Source organism: Anticarsia gemmatalis, chromosome 8 (genome assembly GCF_050436995.1).
Source record: "Anticarsia gemmatalis isolate Benzon Research Colony breed Stoneville strain chromosome 8, ilAntGemm2 primary, whole genome shotgun sequence".
Lineage (NCBI taxonomy): Eukaryota > Metazoa > Arthropoda > Insecta > Lepidoptera > Erebidae > Anticarsia > Anticarsia gemmatalis.
The window spans coordinates 8,973,008-8,988,981 of NC_134752.1; the positions used below are offsets into that span (position 1 = coordinate 8,973,008).

Here is a 15,974-nt window from a genome sequence, read left to right on the forward strand (position 1 = left end):
ACCCGCAGATTTCAGTTTATTTGACACTAGTGACAACTTTAATGTTGACAGAATTGACGCAAGTGCAGGCAAACTTCTAGTTTTTGGTTGACGCTATATTATCAAGAGATGTTCGGATTTGTAAATAAATAATATAGTATGAGTGAAGATTAATTACCATTATGGCAGTCTATTTAACTAAAAGGATGCTGACTAGGTTGAATAATGTACAGTATACTTACAATCCATATCCAGTCGATGAAACCAGTTCTGGGGGCGATCACTGGCAGAAACTCATGACGGAGAGCAGGTACGTGCAGGAAAAGTAATTTATGTCAATTAATACTTTTAACAAAAGTGTAAACGTTTCGTATACGACATCATTTGGTTGTGAAGAAGTTTTGGAATGTGACATGTTGTTTCCTTTCAGCAAGAAGACAGTTCAATTAAGCAAGGATATGATATGTAGGGTCTGTGCTAGAAGCGGATGCACACCATTGACTGATCAAATAGATGGATATAATATTATGAGTGCTATGAGGAGCATCACCAACATCACTGTGAGTGTTAAACACTAAAATTTTATCTCTTACTGTAAAAAAAGTAAAGAAAGAAACTTCTTTGTTAGCTTTTTTATCTAAACTAATGTTTAGTAACCATATGTTTTGTGTTGCAGATTGAACCAGATGACTCCTTGCCTAAATTTATCTGCACTAATTGTTTAGAGTCGCTGAAGTTTGCAATCAATTTTAGAAGAACTTGTGAAGCTTCTGATAAGAAGTTCAAGAAAATATTAAACCCGATGGGTATATACTTTTTTATTAATAATCTGGATATAAGACAGAGAACAGAATGCTCTTCATAAGGTAGATATCAATAACAGTTAACTATAATTGTAAATTTTACTATTTGTAGGTAATATAACCCCTTCATATCCATATTCAAAGCATGATTTCCAATTGCTGCTACATGAGATGAAAGAGAAAAGACTAAAAATCGAGGAGGACCTCGCGAGAGCACAAATGAAAAATGCTAAAGTGGAACAAAAGAAACCACCTAAAGTGAAACAATTCACGTGTTCTCCATGCGATTTGTCTTTTCCTAATAAGGTAATGAAAATATTATCCTTATTATCTTTTAAATATAACATTTGCTCCACAGCATATGCATTATTTAAAACAGTAACAAACATTAAAACAGTAACCAACAATTCCAAGAAATTGCCTGGAGTTAGGAAGTTGAGGTTGTTAATGTTGGTACATCCCACCGGGTTATGAGAGTAATGGAATAGAGAGTGTAGCTGTCTATTGTGCACACACTTGGACACTATAAACCAAATCCTGGACTGTTGGCCAGTTTCAATGACACTTACTGCTGTACTCGGATACTGGCTAGGACACTATTATTATTATATAACAGAGAACAAGCAATGTATTTTAACCACTCTACTAGACATCATTTTACACTAGTCTAGGCATCATTTTGTAACCCTGAATTGACCCTGAATTCATAAGGTCTAAACTGATGTAATGAGTTGTGTTGGAATCAAATACATCTAATTGCTTATACTGATAGATGTATAAATTGTGACTATTTTTCATGTAGGAAAAGCTGGTAGCTCATCGTCGAGAGCGGCAGTGTATGCGGCGCGCGTGTGACATCTGCGGCCAGCTTGTCGTGAGCATCGCGCAGCACATGCGACACATCCACAAGAAGACTGTGCCGCATAAATGTCCCACCTGCGGCAAAGAGTTCCCTATTATTGCCAGGCTTAAAAACCACATGTGAGTTCCTTTTTCGATATTAATCTATACTATATTTATACTGTTTACAAGAATGTTACATAGTTTTGGACAAAGTCGCTATTCCGCTGTCCGTCGCTATTACGTGATTAAAACAACGCTACAAATTTGTATGCGATTTTTTTAATAGATAGTGTGATTCAAGAGCAAGTACGTGTAAAAGTTGATTATTTTTAAAGCAAGTGAAACCGGGACTAGCCCCTAGTTTGAAATACATACCTATTAAGGTTGCTTACTCTCCATTTGTAAATCCTGCAGCCATCATTAAATGTGCTTATCAAATCTATTTTGTCGCTTCAAACTTAAAAATGTTATTCTAGGTTGGCACATAAATTACAGTTTAATACAAACATTATTAGTTTCTTTAATTAATCAATTTTATTTCTCCAAACAGGTTGGTGCACACAAACACATTCAACTTCTTCTGCGACCTGTGTCCGTACAAGTGTAAGCACAAGTACTACCTAGTGATGCACATGCGGACCCACACCGGAGAAAAGCCTTACAAATGCCCTCAGTGCCCCGCCACGTTCGTCAACCCATCGAACTTGAACAAACACAAACTCACTCACCAAGCCAAACAGGTTAAGGTAAGTTCGTAACACTATTCACATCCTCTTATTCATAAAAATATATGAAGTTATGAAATGCTTATAAAGAGTTTTGTTTCTTTCACTAATTAGCGAAATGAAAAAGAGAAAACATATTATAGTAGTTTTTTAACTAAAATAGGTTTATAGTCTGTTTATGAATAAGAGGGTTATTCTTTGGACCGGCTAAAATATTGAATAGCAGCAATTTGCTAATTAATTTTATACCTACTTATTTACGTTTGCTTTTATGGTCAGTAGATACCTCATTACGGGAGGAGACCCTTGCCCAGCAATGGGACATTAATTAGTTATTTAGATTATACAAATATTTGTACTGTGTGGGCCTCAAATTATGACTACCGACGTGACGCGTTTTGTCGATCTCTTTAGCGACAGTGTTTGGTCGAAGGGTTTTAAATATTTTTCTTTTGAAACATCATACTTATACATTAAAAAAAAAAATAAGCTATAACATTTGAAGAGCACTTCGGCGCTAGAAAGCGAAGAGACTCACTAATGAACTAAACTGTCTTTACAAATAGTTTAGTTGACAATGATAAAGCTAAGTTGTAATTCCCCAGTGTTCGATGTGCGAGAAGGCGTTCCGCACCAACACGGCGCTGAGAGAGCACCACGAGGCGACGCACATGAACATCAAGCACACGTGCCACTTCTGCGGACGTGACTTCTGTTACAAGTGAGTTGTCACTCTTTATTCTACACTTGTTCCGTTTACGAGAATATACAGTTGATGAAATATAATATATTAGGTCGGGGAAAAAGTATTTTCGCATTATAGTATGTATGAACTTGTAATAAAATCTCTTTGGCTTTAAGAATCACAAATGAGTACACGGTTCATTAGGTTTCTTTCAATGAGCTCGTGAGGTACCTGAATATCGAGCTTATTTGTGTAGAGAAAAGATTTTATTACAAGTTCAAACATACTATAATGCGAAAAGACTTTTCCCCGACCTAATATATAAACCTTCTTCTTATCGAGGTAGGCAGGAACCAGAGAAATAGTAGTGCCGTTTTGACATATAGAACATCGTAATGAAACTTTGCATACCTAAAACGTTCTTTAATTGATTTCTTGAGGGCTTTCAAAGTCTTCAACCCGCACTATTTTTTTTATATATTCCGGGAGGAGACCCTTGTCCAGCAGTGGGACGATGGGTTTTAACAACTGAAACATAAAGGTGTTTGGATCATCACCCGACGGTAGAGTGCCTTAATAAACGATCTTTGTCGACAATTTTAACTAGGCAATTTGGTCAATGGCTTGTTGATCAATGGCATTGATGGCCAGTAGACCGATTGATGTTGCAACATCTTTGTTACTTTAATCTTTTGATTTATATACGACTTTCAATGTAAGTTGATATTATAATTCCTACAGTAAAATTATAATTATGCTTTGTGGGTTCCATAAGTAGCTGTAGCAGCGTAATGGGGATGTTTGGGAATGTGCAATCTAATTTAATTACACCTTTGTTGTCGCGTAATATACGTATTCGCTCAAATGTGTTTATACTTATTAAATTTGTTCAGAAGGTCTATTCACTTCGTAAGTTTCATCTCCACTTATGAGAAAATACTCTTTGTATGTGCATATTTTGTAAATTAAATACAAGTCTGTGACTTTTAGAGAAGTTTAACGAAAAGCAAATAAGTTGTTAATAAGTACAACGCACAATTACAGTTACAAGTCTATCGCGAAATGCCGTAGGGAATAAAGTAAATGTATTACGTACATTACTACGCTGCACCTTTATTAAGTTATGCTATTAAAGTTTCAGAAATTATACTCCTTAATGCGTCTAGTATCCATTAATCGCAGTGCATAATGTTCAATGTTATAAAGTAATTCCCTTGTGCATACACTCGAAGCATTTTAATGAACAAATCTACTTAACTCTATGCAAATATATTCGTATTAATTTTCTAGTTTGCAGTTACAAGAGACATAGTTATTTCGGTCAAACTTGTTATAGTAGTACACATTTCACAATTTCCATATTCCATAATGGCGGATTTGTATTCGTTACTATTTCCTAATTTAAATGTTCCAACTTTTGAATAGCTTTGCAAAATCAAAACTGAGTATAACTGTGTTAGATTTCGAGCCATAAATAAATGTTAAGTTAATAAAGTCGGCCCGCAGCTATTGCAACATTATATTTTTTGTAGATCGGATCTCCGCAAGCACGAAATCCGTAGTCACAATCGTATGAAACGCGACTACATCGGCGGTGAACCTTCATACAAGCAAGTGGAGAGACTTCAGAAACTGCAAGAGAACGAGATGGACAAATGGCGCGTGCAGGAGATGACGATGACTCATGACGTGCCCGTCGTCCAGCCCACGTACATCGACCAGCCTAAGGAGTTTATAGCCAATCATGCTCTCTACTTCCCCGATGTCACTGGCATGATACAACAGCAACCCGCGCAGATGGGTAAGTGACTACTTCATAAGATCTTATTTCCCTTTTATTAATGACTTTGGTACCTACTGAAATACGAAATTATGAAACCGTATTAAGATTTACCAACCTTTTGTCAGAAAAAAAATATATTGAACTAAAGGTACAAAATAAATGAAATAGTATTAAGTATACGAAACCGGGATATATTTTGGGTAAAGCGTATACACGAGCACGCGTGTATATGTTCGTACGGGCGATAAGTCTCAATTTAAGTAGATATCGTAAACAAGATTTAAGAGAACAACTGTTTTAACTCAATGACTAATAAACTGATTTGATTTGCTAATTGCTGAATATAAGCTGGATGTGAAAGCTCCGATAATGTATGTAGGGATTGATTTACTAAACGTGCGGGTACGTGTTTGTGTTGTCCGTAGCTATTAGTGTCACGTCACCGCGCGTTAACATAGCTAATAATGGCTTTACGAATTTCAATTAGAATTTCAAATACAAGTTGATAGATATTAGAATGTACTGTGTACATGAATTGTCCGATTACCTATTCCACTAAGCCCCTTTATAGACTGCTTGTTAACCATACGAAATGTCTCTATTGTGTTATCAAAGTACCCGCAACCACAAACGAAATACAATTTAGTTATATAATATAGTTTTTACGACTGTCAGTCCACAAGTAGTATTTGAAAGTAATTTCACAGAAACATTTTTCAGTGCATAATATGAAATGAAAAGGTCGACCTCATTATGTTTCAACATTCCATTGTCTTTTTTCCAGTTCAACAACAGACCGTGGAGTTGACATTGTAAGTACACTTTACTGCATTGCTTTACATTTTAAACAAAAGTTCTCGCACATTATTCTCATTATTTTTTATGTCTTTTTAGACCCGAGTTGTCGTTGAAGAAAGATGAAGTGAAATTATATGAAACCCAACAAGGAATGGCCTATTTTTGAAGTGCGTCGTTATACGGTCGAATATCACATTTTATTTAATCACGACTAGGCATTTTTGTATTTTTATCTTTAAGATTATTATTAGCAAGCAGCTGATATATTTACTGCAAAACATGTAATGTAGTAATAAAACTATTATAAGTACTTTTTCTTTTCATTGTTTTACATGTTTCAACCGATTGCGTATAAAATCATATTTAAAAGTTACTAGCTCCTATGCAACTCATTATTTTAATACTAAAACTACTAACTATGTATTTATACAAACTAATACTGAGATTACGTAGTGCCAACTCGATTAGTACCGCTAATCGTTCGGGAGCGAGTAAAGCGGCGACTATTTATCTCGGCCTAAATAATCCGTAACCGCTCGTAGCTCTTCGCGATACGACGTAGCGGTGCTACGTATGATCTAATTTGGCTACATACGATGAGCGAAATTTTCCAATTTACGTTTTACATTATCAGCTTTTTTTGATGAAGCTTAATGATATGATTATGGATATTTAAAATGACTTGAAAATAGATATAAATTGATATAGTCATGTTATTTGTATCTCTAATAATAATATGTCTTTTTTTGAAAATACGGCATATTATTATGTATCGTTTAATGAAAAGCCTCTAAACGTTACTGTAATAGCCGTAGAGAACATTATAATCACTCGCAGTTCATACATACCTTATTCAAATGCTTGTTTAGGGATTCATGTTTTCACATTATAAAAATGATATATTATGCTAATAAACCTTAACAGACGCTTTTAATAACAATTAAAAGTACAAACCATAAATTATATTTTAAAACCAGGTGAACAACACCTATAAATTAAAAGCTAGATTTTTATAGAGGTGTGTTGGGCCATTCAAAATCATCTTTACGAGCTAACTTCGTTTAATAAAGCTACCGGCCCTTTGTGAGGGCACTAATATTGAAAGTGATCTCAAAGTGTCGTTACGTCGTAATGACCGAGGTACATCACATTATTACAAGCCGAACTTAATTATAAAGACTGTCATGATTTAATAAATGAGCCAGTAAAGTTCTTGAATTCGTTTTATCGTTGTCCTTTCTTATTACGTGCTTACTTGTTTATTACGATGGAAATAGATCATGATTAAATTGTTATGGAAGTCTTCAGGTTTTTGGTTCGAACTTTCTAGAAATGCAGTGCGTTCGTGTTTGGTTTTAGATAATGTTAATAATAGAGCTACTATATTTGTTCCCGCGCCTAAAGTTAAGCCATGTGCAAATTTTAGAATGCAATGAACGGAACGGCGCTAGTCCGATTGTTTTAAATTTGAATGGAGCTTCAATAAAAATGCTTTAACATTTATAAAGTTTACGCAGGTTTAGTTTTAAGCTTCCTTTTTTATTTAACCGGTGAATGCAGTGACGTGTTTTTCAACGTATTTTGCTACAAAAAATATTATTGCGTTAACAAAAACACCAGTTTTCAGTCGAAATATAACTTGTGGAAAAAATGATTTTATAATATATTCTATGAAGTTTTCTAAAAAAAAAACGACAAGTATTAATACAGTTTCCTAATATACTCGCCTTGTACATTGGTGTTGTGAAAATGTCATTTCATTAGGTTTTCCCACGCCCCAGTCTATTCGTTAGTGGAGGCCGTGGACGAGGTAAACACGTAACTAAACCTAACCGCAGGCTACAAGCGAGACATAACGGACCTAACGAGGTTTGTATCGACGGTTCACATGTACATCTCTAGCAGGGGCCGAAACAGGTCAGTAAAGTCAGTAAACGTCAGTATTTTTGGACCTGGTCAGTAAAAGTCAGTATTTTCGAAAATCGGTCAGTATTGTCAGTATTTTTCCAAATTCAACATATTTTTTTGGTTTTCCTCTGCTGTTGGCCAATCTTACATTCTCGATATGTCCTGTGATGATATCTGAGGGCTGCTTTGGATACTCTGTGTATGTGAATGATCTACTACGTACACATATATTGAAGCATCACATGACCTCAAAAAATAGCATCTAAACTTGTCACGAAAATTAAGGGATATAAAAAAAAAACCAAATTTTTGGGTGATTTTCAACAAGCTGTAACTCAGAGGAAAATGGTCGTACAGAAAAAATAAAAAAACAAATATTGTAGCTCCAAGTGTCTAGTTTTTAGATATGACGATGAAAAATTTTTGTCATGGCCAGGTCTGGAGAAATCCTACGAAAACTACCGAAAAAAAAAATTCCAAATTTTTTACCGCCTAAAAATAGGTCCACGGGCTTCAAAAAAATGTTTTTGATTCTTTCGTTCAAAAGTTCTTTTAGATAATTTAATTCTCTTTAATTTGCCGTATTCAAAAAGCCTGTACGACGGTTTGCTGCGGAGTTATCGTCAATCAAAGCAAAAAAGTTATTTTTGACTTTGATATTCAATAACTCCGGAAATAATGATCGTACAGGAAATCAAAGGAGGGTTTTGAAAACTGCACAATATCAAAGTCAAAAAGAACTTTTTTGCTTTGATTGACGATAACTCCGCGGCAAATCGTCGGACAGGCTTTTTGAATACGGCAAATTAAAGAGGATTAAAATTTCTAAAAGAACTTTTGAACGAAAGAATCAAAAAATATTTTTTTAAGCCCGTGGACCTTTTTTTGGACGGGAAAAAATTTTGAAAAAATTTTTTCGGTAGTTTTCGTAGTATTTCTCCAGACCTGGCCATGACAAAAAATTTTCATCGTCATATCTAAAAACAAGACACTTGGAGCTACAATTATTTTTTAATTTTTTCTGTACGACCATTTTCCTCGGAGTTACAGCTTGTTGAAAATCACCCAAAAATGTTGATTTTTTTTATATCCCTTAATTTTTGTGACTAGTGTATTTGAAATCAATATTTTTGGAGTGAAAGCTTGTTTAGCGGCGTTGCGCACGTTTTTGGAATGGGTTAAAACTTCTCAACTCGTAAAAAATTCTTAAGACCTCATCGAAAATTCGTTAGACCTGATCGAAAATTCGTTAGACCTGATTGAAAATTCGTTAGACCTGATTGAAAATTCGTTAGACCTGATCGAAAATTCGTTAGACCTGATCGAAAATTCGTTAGACCTGATTGAAAATTCGTTAGACCTGATTGAAAATTCGTTAGACCTGATTGAAAATTCGTTAGACCTGATTGAAAATTCGTTAGACCTGATCGAAAATTCGTTAGACCTGATTGAAAATTCGTTAGACCTGATTGAAAATTCGTTAGAACTGATTGAAAATTCGTTAGACCTGATCGAAAATTCGTAAGACCTGATCGAATATTCGTAAGACGGGAAGTTTTTTAGAGTTTTTGGTGTTTATTGGAGTTTAATGGAGTTTATTAGAATTTTTGGAGTTTATTGGCGTTTTTAGGGTTTATTTGTGTTTTTTGGAGTCTATTGAACATTAAGACAATAAAAAGGCGGTGCTGGTTGTCTATGGGGATGGTGGAGGCCAATAACTGAAAATAAGCTTTATATTTCACACCATTCACCCAAAAAAAGGTTTGGAAATGGTCAGTATTTGGTCAGTATTTTTGAATTTTTGGTCAGTAAAATCAGTATTTTTGATCATGGAACTTGTTTCGGCCCCTGCTCTAGTATTGCTTGGGTCAAATATTAGGTCGGGGAAAAAGTCTTTTTGCATTATAGTATGTATGAACTTGTAATAAAATCCCTTTGGCTTCAAGAATCTCCAAAAGAGTACACGGTTCATTAGGTCTCTTTCAGTGAGCTCGTGAGGTACCCAAATATCGAGCTTTTTTGTGTAGAGAAAAGATTTTATTACAAGTTCATACATACTATAATGCGAAAAGACTTTTTCCCCGACCTAATACGTTTATCACTTTTGGACCGCTCGTAAAACTGCTTTACTATTGCGAAGTTGAAGATATGCTAATTTTCCTATAAGTCTACTACTGGGGAAAGTAGGAAGCGCGAATTGGACCAGTACATAAAATGCACTTTCGTTTCTCTGCCAGTTTTCATAATTAATTCCACCCAATATCTATTTAATGTCCCTCGTGACTCGTGCCTTCAGTTCCGTTGTTTTTTGTCCGCTGTTGGCAGTATTTCTTCACAGAATTTTTGAAAATGCTATCATATAATGAGATCTTACAGATAATATCTTGCATCGAACCTCGGAGACTATAATTTAAGTCATCTAAACTTTCGGTAGGCCGAGAAAATTGGAAAAGTATTTCTATGTAAATAATATGCCTACTTAATATGTATGTATCGAATGTAGATCTTAAAATCACAAGATAGCGTCTCGCCAGACGTGTGTCTACTGCCTAGACATAATAATTTCGTATCGAACGGTATCTCTATATCACATTAAAGTATCATATTGGTAATGTAGTCAACCTTAGTACTTATCTGCCGTAAATATTTTTTCAATGGAAAGCTTGTTTCTCTTACATTAGTTACTCGTGTTTATTATATCTTGATTGCCTATTGATCTTATTAGGCACTCGTGATTAGACAACTGGCAAACCCAATGAACTCGAAATCAGGGCCGAATAGACATCTTTTTGGATTCTTAAACTAGAACATTATACCGTTGTTAGTTTTATTGTAATTTATTCTGTCACAGTCGGTAGTTGGTACTTCAAATGTTAACGACCTTCGAACCGGCAAATTAAGCAATTATGCTTATTAACGAATACAGTTACAGTATAAATCCACGGTTTGAATAATTAACATTTAGTGTAAATAAAATAAATTAATGAAACAACGAACAGAATACTGAACAAGGTTTTTTCTATTCGTCGCGTTTTACTCGCTAGCGAATAATTCTGTGGTACGTGAACACTGAACACGTCCCCGGAGATTCTGTTTTGATTAATATCAATGTAGGGGTTGTTTGTACGCCCTTCGTTTTATTTAATATGATAATATTTTGACACAAAATTACGCAGACCGCGAACGTACCAAGTAAGTATATTATTTTAGGTCCCTAAGATTGTTCTCAACAGCTAACCACTGTAAGTGAAAATATGGGTTTTGTTTTTCTTTTATGTAAAGAGCAAAGAAGCTAAAAGTTATTCTTATGTTCCAATTTTCTCATGAGTTGATGCAATAATGGTGACTATTATTCAGACTATTACAATATTACTTCTTGAGACATTTTCAGTAATTCGTCTCAGAGCTATTAACATTTGTATGTTGTAATAGTTACAATATAGAAAGTGTGGTTTCCGCGTTTTGAAGCGAAATATCTACGAATACGAAAGCATTCTACGTTTTCTATTATTAAGAACTATGTGCATACTCTACATTTATTTGTAGACTGTGTTTCCAAAACCTACTTACTTACATCACTACATTCCAGAACCCTTTTTACCGAAGCCACTGTGAATTTCAGCATAACAAACCGTTGGATTTTCTCGGATCACTACATTTCATTGATTAACCGTGGAGTGTTTCAATAAATTTGCTATATATTCACTGGTTAGGAAAATCCCATCGTTGAGCGAAAATAAAACTGTGTTTTTATAGCTCGTACTGACCCATAGGGATGAATAAAAAAGAGGTTGAATGTGTTAGGTGTATATTACGACGCCAGGCTTGTGGGAACTGTATTTATTGTTACGAAGCATATCTCGTATTTGCAAGCAGTGCGGTGTGGAGTCATATAATGGAATTATCTAGACTAGACTACGTACTCGTCGAAGCTGTACCCACGGGATATTGGTCTGTGCTGATAGCTTATTTGTGCCTCTCGCCGAGCTCTCTAGAATAATGTTAATCAAGGAAGGGTTGGGAACGGATATTTTATTCGTTTCCGTTTCGCTCTTTCTCATTAGCAGTATTTAGATAGACGAAGTAAAAAGTTGGTTTATATCTAACAAATTCTTTATAGTTTAAAGATGTATTTATTTACAAAATTGTGTTCCTAAATACTACATTATCTCGAATAGCGGCAGACCGGCAACCTCTCTCACTTAAAATAACATTTAACGTTGTGTGAGCCGCTAGATAAATATAGGCAAGTACTTAAGAGTCTTCAGTATATTTATGTGTGTGATGGCTCTAAGATCCGAGATATATGGTAGACTACATATGTCGGAGAAACGACCCTCTCCGACGCTTGAACTCGAAGTGATAAAGTGCGCCTGTTATTGCACCCACAGACGTAACGAAATACGTACTCGTATGTAAAATAGGATTTGTTTCGACAAACTGTGTTAGTGAACACAGAACAAGCTCCCTTGTTCCTTTTTGTAGCAGTTCTCTTGTCGCTAATTTGTAATGTGAACGCGTATCCAATGAACAAACTAAGAGACAGTTATTTGTCTTAACTCTCGTGTCTTTTGTTATTTACACTGTTTGTTATTAGAGGTCGTGTTTCATTCCTTTCGCAGAACACACTGGTATATAACATGGTTAGATTACCTAGTACATGATTAAGTAATATTATTACCTCTATTATCTGGTACCTAATTAATCTACTTCGGAACGGAACAACACGTTTGGTCATCAATTATAAATATCTCAATATTGTTACTACAATTCTCCTCTATTTCCCATGAATTATGTGTTTCTCTACATCGATGTTCTATTTAGGAATATTGTTAGGCTGTCTTCGAGTGGTCTTTGGGATCTTCAGGTCGATGTATCCATAAATTGTCTCAAAAAAATCTTCCTCCGGAATTCGCGATCGAATGTTATGAAATAGCTTGTATGTATGTAGGTACCTATCTACGTGGTATCTATCAAGCTTAATCAGTATATATATATAAAACTTAATTTAAAACTGTTAATTAGTTGCAGTTAATGCGGTGGCTTTATTACCTAATAAAACTTCAACTGTAATTAACTGCAATAGTTCGCAGAAAAACGCTCGTGAACATTCAAGCTGCATTGTGAAAACACGTCTTATCGACTACAACTTTTACCGGCTACTTAAATGATAAGGGTGTAAAGATCCCCTGCATCGGCCAGCGTGTCGAGAATACTGAACACTCATTGTGGTAGCTACAAACGAACACAATCTCGTTTCAATTTGTATGCAAGCTCCTCTGTTTTACGTAGTTCGTGCTGCGAATAGTTCCAGATTAGGCTCCCTCATTAAGCTCTACGATGTATTAGCATTAGAACCTCAATAAATGAAGTATCTACTAATTACGTAAGGTGGGGAAATTGTTAAATCACGTTTTCCACAGAAATTATCTTTCGTTTCGACAATTATAGCTGCCGGGTGCCCACTTAACGCTCGAGAGATTTTGAATAAATTTACATTCAAATTTCAATAAGCTCAGTTCGCAATGAAAGCAAAATATTAGTTGTCTTTGCAAACTTCTTAAAATATCAGTAGGTATTTGGCATTGAAAATTAATATTAAACAACTTCGTAAAATACGTTTCCAAACAGTATTATAAAACCGTTAAAAGGACAAAGTAATGTGTACATCATGTACTTTGTCACTGTGACAGTAAGAGGGTTAATACCCACATCCGTTACCTTAATACTTCATTTCTGGTGTCGGAAGTTTTTATATTGGACGACGGTATACGGTAGGTACCTTCAGTAACCCTCAAGAGGAACTCCCGAGAATAGATTTATAAGGTTTTATTAAAGAGCTTAGTCGCCGGCTTATGAAGTATCTTCGTTTTATATTTTTCTCCAAGTTACCCATCATTTATTGGAAAATAAATCGGAGTGACGATTAGATTTGTTAACTAGGATTCGTTCGCTTTGAAATATTGCTTTGATATCATTTGATGATAAATAAAAATGTATTCTTTGATCTTTTACATGAAATATTCTGCGATAAATATTTTATTTTAATGTCATGTGCCACCATTAATAGCTACGTGCCATAGATAAAGAGTTATACTCAAAATTATGATGCATTTGTTAACAAGTTGTGCATAACAAAAAAAACAAGAGGTTAATTTCTTAACCACATCAGCTGCGGTTCGTTACGTTATGCCATAGTCTTAGATTCGTTGAGTGACTCATATTTCGAAGGTATCCCAACATTTATATCAAATATATTCTTTACCTTGTTATCCAAACCCTCTAGGAGGCATCGAATGTTGATGTTATTTTATATTTCTATGATGATACACTTTCTGTAACATTAAGTTAACCCACAATTAACGTAAAGACCTTCACAGTTTATAATCTCATAGTCACCACTTTGTTTCGTCAAAGTAAATCGCCATTACCGAACATTTCATAGTCTAGGTACACATACATGTGCGTAGTAATGTGCACTAGACTAGAAACCTCAGATGTACCTTTGAGTATTTAGCGTTAAATAGGTCTACGAAAATTCAAGAACATACATTGTTGAATTAATTACACATTTAGCTTTAACAAAGTGGGTTATCATTTTAAATGGTTCGTGCTGTTTAATCACGCAGTAAATGTACACCATTGTGGTTACGTAAATGTATAAAATCGTTGTACAACCAGAGTAAGTATTTCAGTGGAATTACTGGCATTACTTTACAGACCATTTTGTTTTTGTAACGAGTTGGGATCATACTTATATGTATGTATATCAACATGGCAACAAGCCTTTTTTTACTCAAATAAAAACTCTTTTTGTAGAAGGTAACAAGGAAAAGCCGACGGAATACTCGATCATATTATTATCTGTGGGTTATATTCCTTTTCCTTCTGGGTTGTTGACCGTGAAACAGGTGTTTTAAAAATGGCTGCTATAATTTCTGATTAGCGTGGGCTGAGGATTCTATGGTGATACATATGGGAACATGATAACTGACGTTATTATTGTTATTTATGAGGACTCAGTGACATTATGTTTCAGGTCACAATTCATATTTCACTCTCCATGTTTCTTATAAACGTTAACTGAAGATTTATTATGATGTCGGCAATGTGTTTAATAGGCGTATTTCATTGTTTGCAAGGAGTTTTATGGACGTGTTAACCTTTTCACCGCCAGAGTAATATTGAAAATCGGTGTTCCCCACGCCAAGCAATAAATTCCTTCGTTTATACCTACAAAATAATAGTCACGGGAAAAGTGTATATCGATAAAACTTCGATTAATTTTACGTGTTCTTATATTATGAGTAAAAATTGCATAAAAGTACCACAAAATTTTATTGAATTTCTCCCATGTGTCAACTTTACACTACTCAGTACTCATTACCCAAAAATAACAATGATATACACGAACAATTTGCATAAAAAAAGTACTTAATTCAAATATTTTATTCAAAAAGTCACAGCACTAATCCCAGTTGTGACGACACCTTTTGACGTTAAGAAACGCCACTGGCGTGGTCAGCGCTGCGATTTCAAATTTTGCCGCCTTATATTAGAGATGTACCAGTGTGACCCGCTCCTGCTTAGCACGGGTATTTAATAACAATATTTCTCCACTATTTCTTGAATGTAATATTATACATAAAACATTCCTTTTTAATCATTCTATCTATTAAAAAAACGCATCAATATCTGTTGCGTAGTTTTAACGATTTAAGCATACAAATATACTATGTAGTGATAACATATTTCTAATATTGAATAACGACAAAAGTAGTAACTATACCTAAAAGGTACAATAAACATAGATAGTACGTATTGGCATGATAACTGTGTTTTTTTGTTAGTCCTACAACATTAATAATACCTTTATTGTTTGTTTAATGTATTCAAACAATAACTTACCTCTAAATCGTCACTCCTTAAAGATTCTGCTTCAGAATATGTAACATCATCTTCTACACCTTCTAACACTCTCAACAGCTCTTCTGTCGTCATTTGACTTGAAGACATTTTTGTGGCGCAGATGGTGTACGAAAAATTTATTATACACAAGAATTTATGTACCTATTATTAATAACGTATTGCAACAACACTACGAGTGTCCAGCAGCGCGGGTGACGTCAGAGCGCGCCGTCTCATTCCGTCAGTGGCGTACGAAGCACTGTAAGGGATTCCGCTAATAGAGATGCGCGAGAGTTGCCACAAAATGATCGATTTGCACTTATTTAGTCATGAGTTTATCACTAGATATGGTAGTTTTATTACATATTTAGGTTTGTATTGAATCTAATTTAAAACATATCAGACAAAAAATTTTTTTTTCAGAAAGGAGTGAAGTATTTCAATTTGTTTTCGAAATATTGCATAAAGTGTTTAGATTGTAGTCCTTTTCCTTGCACATCACTAGTTGACGCGTCTTCACGTCTGTGGCGTGGATTTGCGGG

The 15,974-nt window shown here is 34.8% G+C and overlaps 1 protein-coding gene across 1 annotated transcript; it reads left to right on the top strand.

Annotated features, from left to right (window-relative positions):
• Positions 1-33: 33 nt before the first annotated feature.
• Positions 34-5,933, top strand: LOC142974981 (uncharacterized). Its single transcript, XM_076117582.1, has 10 exons — positions 34-289; positions 410-539; positions 656-785; positions 895-1,088; positions 1,585-1,763; positions 2,176-2,371; positions 2,956-3,071; positions 4,568-4,836; positions 5,603-5,630; positions 5,713-5,933. Exons 1-10 carry the CDS (start codon positions 162-164, stop codon positions 5,780-5,782), a joined length of 1,440 nt encoding a protein of 479 aa, XP_075973697.1. The 5' UTR covers positions 34-161; the 3' UTR covers positions 5,783-5,933.
• Positions 5,934-15,974: the final 10,041 nt, after the last annotated feature.